This window comes from Vicia villosa, linkage group LG1 (genome assembly GCF_029867415.1).
Source record: "Vicia villosa cultivar HV-30 ecotype Madison, WI linkage group LG1, Vvil1.0, whole genome shotgun sequence".
NCBI classification, from domain to species: Eukaryota; Viridiplantae; Streptophyta; class Magnoliopsida; order Fabales; family Fabaceae; genus Vicia; species Vicia villosa.
This window is the reverse complement of record NC_081180.1, coordinates 57,156,212-57,172,076: the sequence shown is the minus strand read 5'-3', so window position 1 is coordinate 57,172,076 and position 15,865 is coordinate 57,156,212. Positions and strand designations below refer to the sequence as shown.

The following is a 15,865-nucleotide window of genomic DNA, read 5'->3' as shown; positions in this document are numbered from 1 at the left end:
CTTTCTTCTTGTAATTTCCTCCTCTCTCACAACCCATAATCAATTTATATTTCCTCTCTTTCATCCCATTTGCGGTATCACAACGAATAATAACAACAATAATACCATGTTGTTTACCAGCGGACTGCGCCTATGCCAAAACTCAGCCCGAGAGGAAAATATATGACATTTACAACGTATACAAAATAAATTATCAATGTGTGAGATATCATAAATCTATTTAAACTACTTAAAAAGTAAACATTTTATGTAAAATATACCGCGTCAGTGGTGAAAAATAGAGTAAAATCCACAGGGCAACTATCAGGACTAGGACCGCACAATTGAAGCATACTGAACTACCAGATTTTTAGGTTTATGCAAAAAATCTTGTATACCAGATTTTTTGGAAAATCCGATACACAACAAAGTTTTCGATTTTTTTTGAAATCTCCGATAATACCAACATTAGAATCTTGCGAATTCCGAACTTTTTCTAAAAATCCGGTAAAACTTCAAAATGTTTCCACAGTTTTCCTAAAAATCGGGTAAAACTTCACATTGTTTTTCGGATTTTTCCTAAAAACCTTGTAAAAATTTAAAAGATAAATAATATAAAGGATAAATTTATCATTATAAAAAATTGCGGGGTGTCATGCATGTATAACTAGGGTGCGAGAAAGAAATCTCTATATTGTCGTGCCATCAGAGTTCTCCAAGTGTTTTCAACAAAAGGTTCATTTTCAACACAAGTAACAGAAATCAAGATATAGGAGAAGACCTAAAAGAATTATTTTAAAATAAATCTTTATATTAGAGGTTTCATCTACCAAATTAATCACCAATAATTTATATGTTTTTGATTGGTTCTAAGCTCAATCCTTTAAAGGAACTAATCGTTACAAACTAATTCAGTGACTCCATTAACACTGTCTTAACATTCAAACCTTAATTAATGAGATTAGTAAAATCCATCATATAAATTTCAATTTATGATATAGACTAAGATATATATTTTGTAAATCCTAAAAACTCACATCCTCAATTATAGATTACACCACCTTTTCTGAAGAGTTACCGTTGCCCCTATATGCTTCTTCCACTAATTTTTCATATATCTACTAGACATTTAAACATAGTATCGCACGAGTATTCGAAAAAAGAGTGTCCCTAAATTATACATTAAATGCTTTTCATTTTGACTCAAACTATATTTTACAATATTCATATATTTGAAGCACACGCTCATAAAGTTATTAGACAAACAGAGGATTAAATGGGCTAAGAGCAGAAGACAAGCTGTTTAGGTAGGTCCTAATGACGGCAAGCCCTTAGCTGTATGGAAAGCAATGTTATGTTTTTAACATCTTCCATTTCAATGCGACAATGAGTTGAGCCTAATTTTTCTTTCATTTTGCTTTCCAAAACCTCATGTATAAGTATAGGACACTTCCCCATTTCCATTTCACAATCAAATATTTTCTTTAATCTAACAGGTTTATCTATAATAACCAATCATGGTCATAATTTACCCTTTAAGATACAATAGTGTCTTTTCTATGATATTATTATTGTGGATTCTCGTATCTGGTGTTTTTGTTTGGGGAAGACCAGCCACTTTTGAGCAAGACTTTCATGTCACATGGTCTGAGTCCCATATCAAACAAATTGACCAAGGCAGGACAATCCAACTTATCCTAGACCAAGGCTCTGGTAAATACCATATACTTGCCCAAATGTCCAAAACTTTAATATATAATTTTTTAATATATAGTTTGGATAACTTATGTTACCTATTATATCTATCACAAATATTACTAAATATATTTCACAGGTTGCGGGTTTGCTTCCAAGGTGAAGTACTTGTTTGGACGTGTTAGCATGAAGATCAAACTTGTCCCTGGAGATTCTGCTGGCACTGTAACTGCATTTTATGTAAGTTCAAATTAATATTTATATACCTACTCTTTGTTTTAAAGATAATTAAAAAACTGAAAAAAACAATGGTTGTTTGTGGTAGATGAACTCTGATACTGACTCAGTTCGTGATGAGTTGGATTTTGAGTTCTTGGGAAACCGTACTGGACAACCTTACACAGTTCAAACAAACATCTATGCTCATGGAAAAGGTGATAGAGAACAGAGGGTCAACCTCTGGTTTGATCCTGCTGCTGATTTCCATACGTACTCAATCTTGTGGAACCATCACCGTATTGTGTAAGTAAATATATTCATAAACCATATACTGATTTAATATAGTTAACTATGCATATTGAAAAAACCTTGAATATACAAATGGCAGGTTTTACATTGATGAAGTTCCAATAAGAGTGTACAAGAACAATGAAGCAAAGGGGATACCATACCCAAAGATGCAAGCAATGGGGGTATTTTCAACATTATGGGAAGCTGATAATTGGGCAACAAGAGGTGGATTAGAGAAAATAGATTGGAGTAAAGCACCTTTCAGTGCATACTATAAGGATTTTGACATTGAAGGATGCGCGATTCCAGGACCAGCTACATGTGCAACTAACCCAAGAAACTGGTGGGAAGGGGCTGCATATCAAGCACTAAATGCAATTGAAGCAAGAAGGTATAGGTGGGTTCGTATGAATCATATCATCTATGATTATTGTCAAGATAAATCAAGATATCCAATCACCCCACATGAGTGTTTTACAGGCATTTAAAAACCCAACTATAACTTTGTGAGCATTGTTTGTGGTATAAGAAAGTTTGTGTGCATTATTGTGATCAACTCATGAATAAATGTGTACTTAATTGTTGTTATATAGTAAGTAAGTGTCAATTTATGTGGAAAAAAGTTTTCCTCTGTTTCTGGCTAGACAAAAATGAAACTGATTTGATTAATAAGGTTGCCTCTGTTTCAGGGTGGTTTTGACATGTTTGATTTGGAAAGTATTTATTAGTTAGGAGTTTTAGAGTTCAAATTTTTAAAATTGTTTAATATATTTTTTTTTGAAAAAAATAAAAATGATAGGAGTTCAATTGATACTCCAAGTAGATATCATTTATTTAAAAAAAGGAATAAGAGAAAATAAGACATATATTAATACCTTAATTTTTGGCATCTTATGTGTTTGTTTTGAGGTTGTAAAAGATATTCATGGGAATATGGTCATAGAAATGCAATATTTTCATGTTTGATTTAATTTTAAAAAAATTATTCCAAGGCATATTTTATTTCAAGGAACTCTATTAACACATACTATTTCAAAGTTTAAAGGGTGCATTCTCATAGAAATAAAGTTCAACTAATTATAACTTTCCACTACTATTCACATGTATTTATTTATTTTACTTTTTATAAATTTTAAATTAAATAAATATTATAAACTTTTCTAGGAAATTTAGTTTTTGAATAATATTATTTCAAGCAATAATAATGATGGGAATGGAATTCCAAAAAAAAAAAAATTTTTAACTTGAAACAAAACACATTCATAGGAGTTGATACATAATTAAATTTTCTACACTGGCTGTTTATAAATGTAATATGAGTAAAGTTTGTCTATGGAAAGATAAATGACAATTTAAATTGGTGGTTAAAATTATCATCAAATCGGTTTATATGAGCGGTTTAAGTTGAGTTTGGCCAATATTTCTATGAGAATTTTTTTCTCACATTTATATCTTTTTAGGGGTCTCTGCATAATTTTTTTTTCTATTGAATTCAAATATGCATCTACAAACGCACCACATTTTGTATTTTTAGAGGTGTTTTCAGATATGCATATCCGAATTCACCAAATTCACCTTTCTTATGTGGAAAAGAGTTTTTTCAAAAATGCATTTATGAAATATTCCAATATTTGAACTTAAAATTTTTCGGAGATGCATTTCCGAAATAACCAAATATTTGTTAAAAAAATTAAAATCAAGGTGAATCAATTGTATGAATTGTATAATTAATTGTATAAATCAAGATTTCAAATTTCTTTTGATTTTATTTTGTAAAGATAGTTATTTATAATATAGTTATAATTTAATAAATATTTAATTTTATTTTTTTATAATATAGTTATTTTATTTAATTAATAAAAATTTATTTATTTATTTTGAAAAAATATTTGATATTATTTTGAAAAGATTTTATAGATGATTTCTATAGTTTATAAATCATTCATATTTTTCTTACAAGAAGTTAACGCGTTGTCTATTCATTTAATATTAAATATTCTATATTAAAATTATTAATTTTTGATAACATTCAACTTTTGATTATAATATAAATATTTCTTTAATATAATAATTTTTTTAATTACAACTTAAAAATTAATTATCAATTCTATAATAATTTTTTCTTTAAAAAAAGTTTAATTAGAAATGTCAGTTGTATTTCTCCAAATAAAAATGTCATCTAAAATAAATTTAACTTTTAAAATTACAATTAAAAAACATTTCTTATATATTTTATTCAAAAATTATTCATAAATTATTCATAGATAAATAAATAAAGACAAATACATTTCACATTTGCAATTCAAAATTTAATTAATGCATTGTTTAATTTCATATCATAAATTTAATTTAATATTTAGTTTTTAATTATAATTATTCTTCATTAATAATAATTTAATTTAATTATTTTATAAATATATTATTAATAAATATCTTTTTAAAATAAAATCAAAATATATTTTGGATATTGGTTAGTTCGGATATGCATAACCCAAAATCTTTGAAATTAAAATATTGGGATACTTCAGATATGCATATCCGAAAAATTATACCTTAAAAAAAAATTGGATGCGTTCGGATATGCATATTGAAAGGATATTTTGGGGTTTTTAGAGGTGTTTTTAACCACATAAAAGTGTTCTAAGAAATTATCAATCCATATAGGACACTCCGATTTGGGTGAGGTAAAATAACCATTCGCTACATCAATGAGGCAGTTTGGACAAACACACTAATTTTTGGGTTGAATTAGGTTGGGCAGTGGATTGCCCAAATAATTTTTTTGTTTTATTTATTAAATGACTAGATGATGAGTGTCATATTTTTTCATAAAAATTGTTCAACATTTTTTTCTTCTTAAAAATAAATAGATAACCTATTTTTACTATTTCTTAGCATTATAAAATAATAAATGATAACAACAACTAATAAATTTTTTCATAAAATACTAGCAACAAACTAAATTTACATGATATAAAATCGTATTGACATCAATATAACCAAAAAAGTGAAATATCCAAAATTAGTTAAAACCATAGTTCACTAAAATAGTAATTATTCAAGAGAATAAAATTGCAACAATTAAGTTATTATTCATCAAAATCATCTAAATTGTTGAAATAAATGTTTGATTCGTGGGTCAGTGGGTTTTTTGGATTGGGTCTGATTTTACCTAAAACCTTAAAAAATTAATGGATTTTTTAGTTTTTAAATCCATATCCACCCAATTACCCGACCCAACCCACTTTTATGATTTTTTGAGTGGATTTGACCGGATTTTGTGGGTTGACCCAATCCATGTACACCCCTACCTTTATGGATTGACAAAACATGGTAGAGAACGTTAGTTCGAGTTTGTTGCATGTTTTTGTAGATAAGATATGTTCGATTAAAATGAGTTTGAAATAATATTTTATTTAATTTAAAAATAGATTTAATTTAAAGTTAAAACTAATAAATTTAAATGAATCCTATGAACACAAATTATAGTATATTGTTATGGTATATAATACTCAAGAACGGTGCACTTTGTACGATTCTAGAGACTATCGTAGGAAAGTGAATATGAGAAGATTACTACCTTTATTGTCGTCTTAATTTTTCAGAAATATTTATTCGTTTAATGGGATAACGTTTAAATAACTAAACGGTTGAGAGCAAAGACCTCTCATTGGATTTAACTGAATGGTCCAACCCATCACGGTTCATTCAAACACAAAGCCCAATTAAATATTTCATCAATAATTAGTGTTTATTTATAATTGACTGTAGTAAAATTAATTATAAATTGATTAGGTCAATTCATGTTTGATTAATTAAATAATTAATCTAAAATCTCCCACTTGGATGACAATAATCAATTATTAAAAAGTTTAACATTAGATTATTAATTATGGTCAAAAACACTAATCAATCAAAAGAAATGTAAGCTTCAACGTTGCAGAAGTTGTCTTCGATAGAGAAAACAAATCATACATGTTAAAGACTGACATTTATATAAAAATGATGAATTGAGAGTAACATGTTTAAGTTAATAAAATATGTAATAAAGAATGGTCCAAACATATGAAAATGTTATTGATAAACTCCCATTAACCCAAAATATCATAAGACTTACTCATGTGTATAAGTCTTTGGGTAGTGATTATACTGATGAGCTTTAAATTATAGATCATAGAATATCCACATAGGTCTAAAAATAGTAATTATAAATAGGAGTATTGTTGGAGCGGTAAAGCGGAAAGCAACAAAAGTTTTGGAAATATTTATCCGGGAAATTATCGTGTCCACAGAGATTAGTGCTACTGAATTGTCGTTTGACGGATTCTTAGTTATGAGTTTGGGTTAAAATGGGTTTAGACGGTAAATACGGAAATTTAACTTATGAACATAAAAAAGAATTCATTCTTGATAGAGAATAGCTTATCTGGTTTGAATCTAAACTACTCCTCACAAACTTAGATTTATCACTCCGCCGTACTCAATCTACAATACTCTTCAGAATCACCACATATCCCTCACATCAATGTCCATGTCTGCAACACCGACAGAGTTCAACTATATTGCTCTTTCGACGATGTCTCAACCGATCGAACAACACAGAGACATTAAACTCAGATATTAAGTGGATGTTAACCTCAATCCTATGTCTAGAATCAAAAGCTAACAGATATCCCCCTAATCAAGATTTGTGATGTCTATTTCTACAACAACACAAATCCAAAGCATTTAAGCAAAAAGATCAAGGAAACACCTATTAAGATTTGTAAAGCAAACTTTATACAACTAGTAGAAAAAGCAACAAACATCCATGGGTTTAGAGTAATTTACATACAAACTCACCAAAACAGAAATACAAAGAGAAGAGAAGAAGAGGAACCAAACATTTCTTGGTTTGTCAACACCAATCGATGAGAAATTCGACCTTCGATCATCCGATTACAATCTCCAATGGTGTTTCCAAGCTAAATCTACCCAAAAATAACCTAAGATGAGTTGGGGTTCAAAAATACCCAAAACATAACCTAAAAAATCTGATTTCCGCCTATTTATGCAATTTTGAGTTCTGTCCAATGCGCGTCGCGCGCAGGAGCGCGCATCGCGCCCAACCTGCTGAATTGAAAAAACAGCTTTTAGTAAAAATGGCGTAACTTGAGAACCGTAACTCCGATTTACGCCCGGTTCGAAGCGTTGGAAAGCTTATTCAATTTCCTATATAATAATGAATAAATGACAGTCCAATTGATGATTTTTATCATCCTCATTTTGAGCCTTAACCACCGAATGAATTGATTTCGTCGCTCAAAATCGCGCGTTTGAAGCCGTGTCTTCGACACTTTATTGCTCATCCTCCAAATATGCAAGAATACTTACAAAAAGAGTAGAAAACTATCAAAAAGTATAAAAGTGTGTGAAAATATATCTATTCACAAAGTATACGTATTTATGCACAAAACGGGGTATTATTCAAACGTTATTAACAAAAAGTATCGATAAGTGCCACTATTTACAAACACAAAATAACTACATTTTGGCACTTAACAAGTACCCTATTAAGAGAGTAATTACATTTAATTATGAGCACCTTCTTAACACAATATCATACTCGATATGAGTATTGATATTTACTTGTACTTTTATATTATGACCTGACAAAAGTGAACTATTGAAGATAGAATAACACAATATTATTGTATGCTAAAGAATTATTGTGTCTTTTCAATATCGACCTAAACATCAAATTATGGTGTTTCTTGAGATTAAGAGAATAATATATAATCTCAGTATACTAGAATAAAAATTCTTAGAGTTATTGTATATTTTGAAGTCTTTTTAGAATATATCATATTTTATATTGAATGTAATAATATATGACAATATGAGAATAATAATCTATTTTTTTATTTAGATTATTTGATTTTGTATACATGCACTCCCACTGATCGAACATGAATAGCATAAAAATATATCAGACTCACTAGTATTAAATACTCTGATTATGAATGTGATACTAATTTTTTTAGTGCAAAACTATATAGAGAAATGTTTGTATAATATATCATCATTAAAGTTTAACAAACTCAACCACATTGAAATTCTTTGGTACATGGTCAACATATGTTAATACTAATGTTCCAATCAGAACATGACATAAAGACAGATGTTATGACATCTGCTCTTGATATAGAATAATAGCATTCACCTGTAATTTTTGCAAATAGATAAATCACCGAATGACAATCAGTACAAATCACAAGTTAAGACAAATGTCTCAGCATAAACCATAATATCAAGACAGATGTCTTGACATCATCTGCTTGTCATACCCCAAAATTTGCCCATCACATTTTTACTTTCAAGCTCATACAATGATTCAAGGCTCAAGGGTTAACCTAAGGCACACTCTCTTAATCAAAGGCTCCCACAACTAAGGTCTTGCTTCTCTCCAAGTAAAATCAGGCTCTGACACCTCAAGTAGACTCCATGGCCTCTCATATGCCTCATAGTATTCTCATGCCAAGTTTCAAGCTCTAATTCATAAGATTGCTCAAACAACTGCTCAAATGGTCAACAGTCGATCAGTTTGACCTAAAAGTCAACTATGGTCAAATTACAGTCAAAACTCCTGACTTTTGGTCAACATCCTTATTTTGAAGTAACATCCATCATTTGATCAAGGGTTGATCATGATTCATCAAGGAGAGCTCAGAAATCATCAAAAGACCAAGTTGCTAATTTAAGGTTTCTAAGAGAAAGTCAACTGAACTTTGACTGGTCATATCTCTTTCATACTTTATCAAAAATTCCCCAAGCAAAGCTCATTCTCAAGGAAATTCAATTCTATACAACTTTGATGTTGGGTCCAAGATCCAGAAATGCTTCAACATAAGAGATATAAGTCAAAACATTATAGGTCCTTCTAGAAGCTCGCAAAAAGCAGTTGTTTGTCAAAAGCCCATATCATCAAGATAAAATATTCAAATGGAAAAAAGGTTCCAAAGTGGCTTGTAGAGGACATCTTGAGATTTCCAAAAAGTTATAGAACACCTCCATACCATAAAAATTGAAGGAGTTATGCCTTGTCAAAGTTGGTAAATTTATGAAGAAATGCATGAAGAGGATATTGATTAATATTGAAAATTCTCCAAATGGGCCCATATTTCTTTGATACAAACATGATTCTAATCTTGTTAAAGGTCCCTTGGCCCAATCCCATGCCATTTTATTATTTATTTTATGTATCTTGATTTTTAATTCATTTCAAATTCAATGTAATTAAAATAAATAATGGAAAATCAAAGATTTGGTTTTAGGTCTATTATGTGATCAAAATATCATAATTATATCCATATAATTAGATCAAGATTCGTGCAAGGCAAGATTGGAAGAATTAAATTGAAATTGGCAAAATTGGAAGGTTTTACAAATCATATTTCTTCAAATTGCCAATCTTGGATTCAAAGAGATTTAGCCTAGAATTTGTACCCTAATTCCATCCAAAAATATATATATATATATATATATATATATATATATATATATATATATATATATATATATATATATATATATATATATATATATATATATATATATATATATATATATATATATATATATATATATATATATATATATATTTATACAACTCGTGCCAATGCGAAAGAGGAGGATTCACAGGGATTTTGACTGCACCAAGAACCTGAACCGAAGCAAGAAGAAGGTGGAACAAGTTGAATTCGCAGTCAGAATTTTAGGACGTTTGAGCCCATTTGAAACATTAAATAAGGTTCCTCGACGCATACTAGAGCGAACCACATCGTTACCTTCGAGCAACATGTCCATAATCACGGTGCTAGGGGGCACGGTTTGTTGCACTTTCCTTTGTGTCGATTTCATTGATTCCGACATAATTAATATGATTTGAGGACATGTACATGTTCATAATGATGTTGTGAAGCTTCTTGCATAAATTGATTGAAGTTTGAGTGCAGGTATCACGATCTGCCATTGTTAGGTTTCCAAAGCTTCAAATTGGGAACCATGGATGCAAGTAAAATTGGATAGTATTAATGGTACCATTGAACTCAGAAGGGGATTTCGAGTTGGACCAAGGTCTTATTCTTTATTTGTCATGTCTATTCGTCAAATTAGATTTTTGCAGGAATTGACTATGAATAATTTTGTAGCAAAACTGAATTTGTTTCGTAGCAAAAATTACAGTCTCCATGAAGAAGACAAGGCTTGGGCGCGCGTAAGTTCCTGTTTGGATTTTTGACAACTTAATTTTCCTATATTTTATTTGTTGTTCATACCACTAACAAAGTAGCGAAATTGGCCTAGTGGAGTTAGTGTTTGTTTACAACTATTTAGTGCAGGGGCGTGGGATCGATCCCTGCTCCCTGCATATTGTTTTGATTTATTTCTTTGATAAGCCTTAGTCACGGATTCGGTGTTACCTATCCACGTGCTACTACGGTACGCCTGCACATCACAGCCTCAAATTTCCACTGTTACGGGATCAAAAGGCCAGGAAACACTCCCCCATGGTGTTCCTTCTAGACATGTCCACACTGGAGTATACGCCAGGTTTTTCATGATTTTTTATTTTTTATTTTTTATTTTATTATTCCAATGCTTTTCTTTTCTCTTTTTCTTTTAACTTAGATTTTAATTAGTTTTAGGTTAGAACTAAGGTTGATTTATTTAAGTAGAATTTTAGGAATAATTAGATTAATTAGGGTTTAACTTTCCATAAATTAATTAATTGTTTTCCCAATAAGATTAATTTTTAAGTAATTGATATTTGGTTCGATTATATTTAATAATCGCGCTGATTATTAATATCTCTTCTGATTAAAAATGTTCAAATTATATTAATAATTATATAATTTTTATATCAAGGTTTCATTCGTTAATTGTTTTAATCAAACCAATTGATTATGATGATTAGCGATAAAATAAATTTTGTCAAGCTAATTTATATTAGGATCAATTTATTAATTATTTTAATCAAATCAATTAATTACAATGATTAATAATAAATTATTCAATTTTTAATTATAATAATACATTCAAATAGGCTCATTTACTAAGGGTTTTAACCGATTCAATTGGTTACGACAATTAGTAATTATTTATTAATTTGTTAATTATGTTGATCAAATCAATTGATCAACACGATTAACGAAACTTGAAAATATTAATCAGGGTTGTATGCCACGTAATAAATCATTAACATCTTCACAAACTGCGAATTACACAAAATTATGACAATTACCAAACTGCGTACGGTAATTTAAAATACACTTCAACATACAAACTTCAAAGGCGTACAACCTCTAAAAAACACCAACATACCCCGAACTACGTAGACTCTGATCCTCCATAAAGAGGTACGTAGGCACTTGGTAACAAGGCGAGTCCCCTTCCCCAAAACTCCAATTAGGTTCGAATCTTATCGTCCACCCTTGAAAGAATAAACCTTGCCTTAGTATTTTAAGCCACAAACATTACCTTAGAAAAAACCTTAGGAAAGGGTTAAGGGTGCCTAACACCTTCCCTTAACCTGATTATAATAACTTATCCAGATCTGTAAACTTCGTAGGGTTTCCTATTCGCCCTGGCAGAATAGGTAGCGACTCTAAATTCTAATTTTTTAGGGCAAGTTGCTACACTGTTGACATAACACATATCTACAATATAAGAAAGTTAAATGTTCTGGAAAAGACCGAACTGCCCCTTTGCATTCTGCCTCAGCCACGTGGATGCATTGGTTGAGTTTCTTTGTTCTGCTCACTTCATACTTCCTTTTCTCACTTCATTCACTTCACGTTTCCTTTTCTTCTCTTTCATTTCACCAAACCCAACACTTTTTCATTTTCTTGGAAACACAAGTATAGTCTTTTTGAGACTCAACCTCACAACTTTTTCCATTTCACTATTACATCAGAAAACTCTCTTTGTTATTTCTGTAACCGACCTTCATCTTCCACCTTTGCTATTTCTCTAACCGAGCTTCATATCCCACCTTCCTCCGTCTTCAACCTCTGCGTTTCCTGATTTTAACGCTCTGAATCTACATGGCTCGACCGATGGAGAAAGTTATGGACATTAACGACACCAAGAATCGATTTATGGTGTGCGAATAAATTGGATTGTGATTTTAGGGTTTCATATATTTTTTCTAATTTCTTCTGATTTAGTGTTTGTTGTTTTAGGTTTGATTGTGTTGGCTCATGCGGAAAGGGGGAAGATGCGCGGAAAAGGAGATTGTTTCTTCCTTCTCTTTCTGTTTCTGCAGCAAAGTATGTTGTTCTTTTCATCTTGCTAACAAAAATATGAATAAGGTTTTCACCAGTTACTTTTATGTTTTGACATTCAGATCTGTAGCAGCATCAACGGGTTACCGACGATTAGTGTGGTGGTGGTGGAAATGGGTTTCCGACGACGAGTGTGGTGGTGGTCCGATTCGAAAAGGTTTATGTATGACATTTTCAATTTAGGTTTCGTTATTAACTTTCTTTTGTAGAAAGTGTAGGATTTGAACTAATTATTATAGATCTGATATTATTATTATAGATCTCAAAACTCACTCATTTGGTGATGGATTTATCTTATGTGTTCGATCACGGTGGCCGCCGGTGATTAATTAGAAATAAGTTAGGTTTCAACCTTATTTTTTTTCTAATTTGCTCTGTTAATATGATTGCTTTGTTGATATGGTGAAGACATATTGGTGGACATATACGTTTCTGAGAAAAAACCATAATGATACAATAATTTTATTTTTGTCGGTCTTTATGATACAATATTTTTCAACTTTGATAGTTCTTTTTGGAATGGTCAAATATGAATGGTTGGACCAGCTGTTGCAAAACAATCTATCCTCTTGCTGTTTGATTTTACTTCGTCTACTTCTTCTCTGTTCCATGTGTATTTTAGTTGTGCAGGTTGTCGTAATTGTCGGTGAAAATGTGTATAGGGAACGGGTGATGGAAACGTTTGAGAAGGATCTTCATTTACCGGTTGTTTGTGTTGATGCTGTAAATTCAACCGGTTGTTTGGCATGCAGTAGCTTCTTTGTCTGGATATTGGTATAACTCTTTCGCACTTTCGTACAGTCTCCCTTTTGCGGCCATTGCTTTAGTGTCACTTGTGTTCATTGTAACTTCTGTCCCGGAGACAAAAGGCTTGAGCTTAAAAGATATTTAATTAATTTGGAATTACATTAACAAGTAAGCAATGAATTTACTTTCTGTAGGATATGGTGATTCCTGAGTTAGCACTGTTACCTTTCAAGCCTATTGCAATGAAGGTTCTTCAATGTTTGTTTCCCTTTGGAATATGGTAGGATTTCCTTTCCCTTAAAAGACTTGAATTACTTCTAATATGCTCATAACTGTTTGTTGTTTTTGCAAATAATTATTCGAAATCTGGAAAAACATCTAGGCTATATATGTAACAGGAAGTATTGTATAGCCTCGGGAACATAGGTGAGAGAAAACCTTATAAAGAGTAAAATGCAACCATAATAAACTTTTTTTGTGACAGTAGTATTACAATACATGGGTGATTTGGATTAGCATGGTCTTCCTGGCACCATATGTAAGTTGCTACTTTCAGTTGGTGATTTGGACCACACCTCTTTTTGGACTCAAACCTCTGCTTAAGAATTAGAATGAATTTTCATAATGGCACTTCTTTACTAAAATTTGGTCGATGAAAAGTGTAGGTTTTGCTTAATACTAAAAAACGTGTGATCTCTGCTGATGACAGTATGGTTTGTGTATTTAACTTCCTCTCCATATTTGCAGGTTACAGAAAGTTCAACCTATACTCAAGACACTGCAACCAAAGATTGTTCTGATAATTGTACAAATGTTACTTTTATACACTTATGTTTGTTTTCCATTGTTGGTTTGATTTATGGAAGATTTACTATATAAATACGGTATTGACGTTGTGTTCAATGGACGTGTAAGCATATTGCTATTTTTATTTCAAATAATTATTATGCGAAATTCTAATGAGAACATTGATCAGGTTCATTCCTATGAAAGATCAGTTGAGGTAGGAATTCTGACTCGGTGTTTTCGGAGTCATTGTTGCAGCTGGTTTTTTCGGAGTCATGTTCTTATCAATATTTTGGTTGGTCTGGTGCAGGTGAATGATTTGGAGAAAGGTTGGTTTTTGTATGTTGAACGATAAAACTAAGCTTATTTACCGATACATTCTTATGGCCACACGTGTTGTGTATATATGTTAATTAATTTTCATTAATTTCTAGGAGTTATTGTCGTTGTTAGTGTCGCATTTCCAGTCGGTTGCTCTCTGTTTCGATTAAACCGGATGCAATCGGGTGCAACAACTCTAATGAGGAGAGTTGGAAATTGCAATTATTCTGATTGTTTTATATGAAACATTGGAATTTAAATTTTGCTTTCTGCATTGTTGTAGTGAATTGTGTTACCGAAAAGGTGGGTGACACTTATTCTCGGCGTCAAGGTAATTTAAATCGCTTTCAATCTTTTCTATTACGATTTTAAACAATAGGACAGTGTGGATGCAGCAGATGAAAAACCAGAAGATGAAAACGTGGATTCTTACCTGTCTATTGAAGGTAAAACTATGCCTTTTAAAAACTGAAACGAATTTCAGGAACAAACAGTAAAAATGAAAATAAAGGTAAAATATACATAGAAGTGTGCTTTTATGCAAGCTATACAGTGAGTTTGAGATTATCCACTTTCAGATTCTTACCTGTCTATCTTGTGGTGTAGTTTGAGATGAGTCATTGTAGTAAGAGTGACAAAAACCTTTTTGCAGGATGAAGTCAATCATCATAGTTGGTTTGTTCTAAATTATCTTCGTCAACCGAATGGCACGAATACTACATATGTGCAAATGATGGTTTTAATACTGGTATTTAATACTGGTATTTTGTAATGGCTAAGTGATATATAAAATATATAGTTATGCTATGTGAATTGAACTAATATATACTAATTGAGCAGGTTTTGGCAAGTCTCAGATAACTCTGGAATTGAATTGATATATAAAATAAATAGTTATGCTATGTGAATTGAACTAATATATACTAATTGAGCAGGTTTTGGCAAGTCTCTTATTTTATTCAACTGTTTATTCTATAAAAAAAAAAGTATCAAGTTTAAGCATTATTGGAATGGAAAAGCAATGATAGAAAGTGAGAATAAAAGGTAATTAAATGAATAGGACGACGGAATGAATAAAGTGAATATATGATGAAAAATAGTGTATTGAATTTTAATGGAATAAAACTCATGTTTCAATTGTGATTCCAACTCCCCAGTGGACCGTTTTGAGTTTCTATTTAAATGTCGACTGAGCCATTCTCCATACAATATATTTGTATCAGTACAACTAATGTTATTGTAAGGAATAAGTATCTTGCAAAAAAGTGTGGTGTAATTTATATTTAGGCTAAATACCCTTTTTGGTCCCTTATGTTTACCTCGGGGTCCATTCTGGTCCCTTATCTTTAAAAAGTTCCAAAGTGGTCCTTTAACTGTTCAAAAAGGTCCACGTTAGTCCTTTCCGTCTATTTTTTTGAAACGGCGTTAACTTGATGGCACCTGTTTGTACATGACATCTTCAAAGTCATTAAAATTCTGGAAAAAAATTCTAAAATTCTTGTCTT

General features: G+C 30.9%; 1 protein-coding gene across 1 annotated transcript; it reads left to right on the top strand.

Annotated features, from left to right (window-relative positions):
• Positions 1–1,440: 1,440 nt before the first annotated feature.
• LOC131606893 (probable xyloglucan endotransglucosylase/hydrolase protein 6) lies at positions 1,441–2,886 on the top strand. The gene is made up of 4 exons (XM_058878986.1): positions 1,441–1,692; positions 1,814–1,914; positions 2,000–2,196; positions 2,282–2,886. The coding sequence occupies exons 1-4, from the start codon at positions 1,497–1,499 to the stop codon at positions 2,670–2,672; spliced, it is 885 nt and encodes a 294-aa protein (XP_058734969.1). The 5' UTR covers positions 1,441–1,496; the 3' UTR covers positions 2,673–2,886.
• Positions 2,887–15,865: the final 12,979 nt, after the last annotated feature.

Excerpts from the sequence above, each read along its gene's own strand:
- LOC131606893 (XM_058878986.1), top strand. The coding sequence starts at position 1,497 with ATGGTCATAATTTACCCTTTAAGATACAATAGTGTCTTTTCTATGATA. Across the intron at positions 1,693-1,813 it reads TATCCTAGACCAAGGCTCTG|GTTGCGGGTTTGCTTCCAAG; the intron begins GTAAATACCATA and ends TATATTTCACAG. Across the intron at positions 1,915-1,999 it reads GCACTGTAACTGCATTTTAT|ATGAACTCTGATACTGACTC; the intron begins GTAAGTTCAAAT and ends TGTTTGTGGTAG.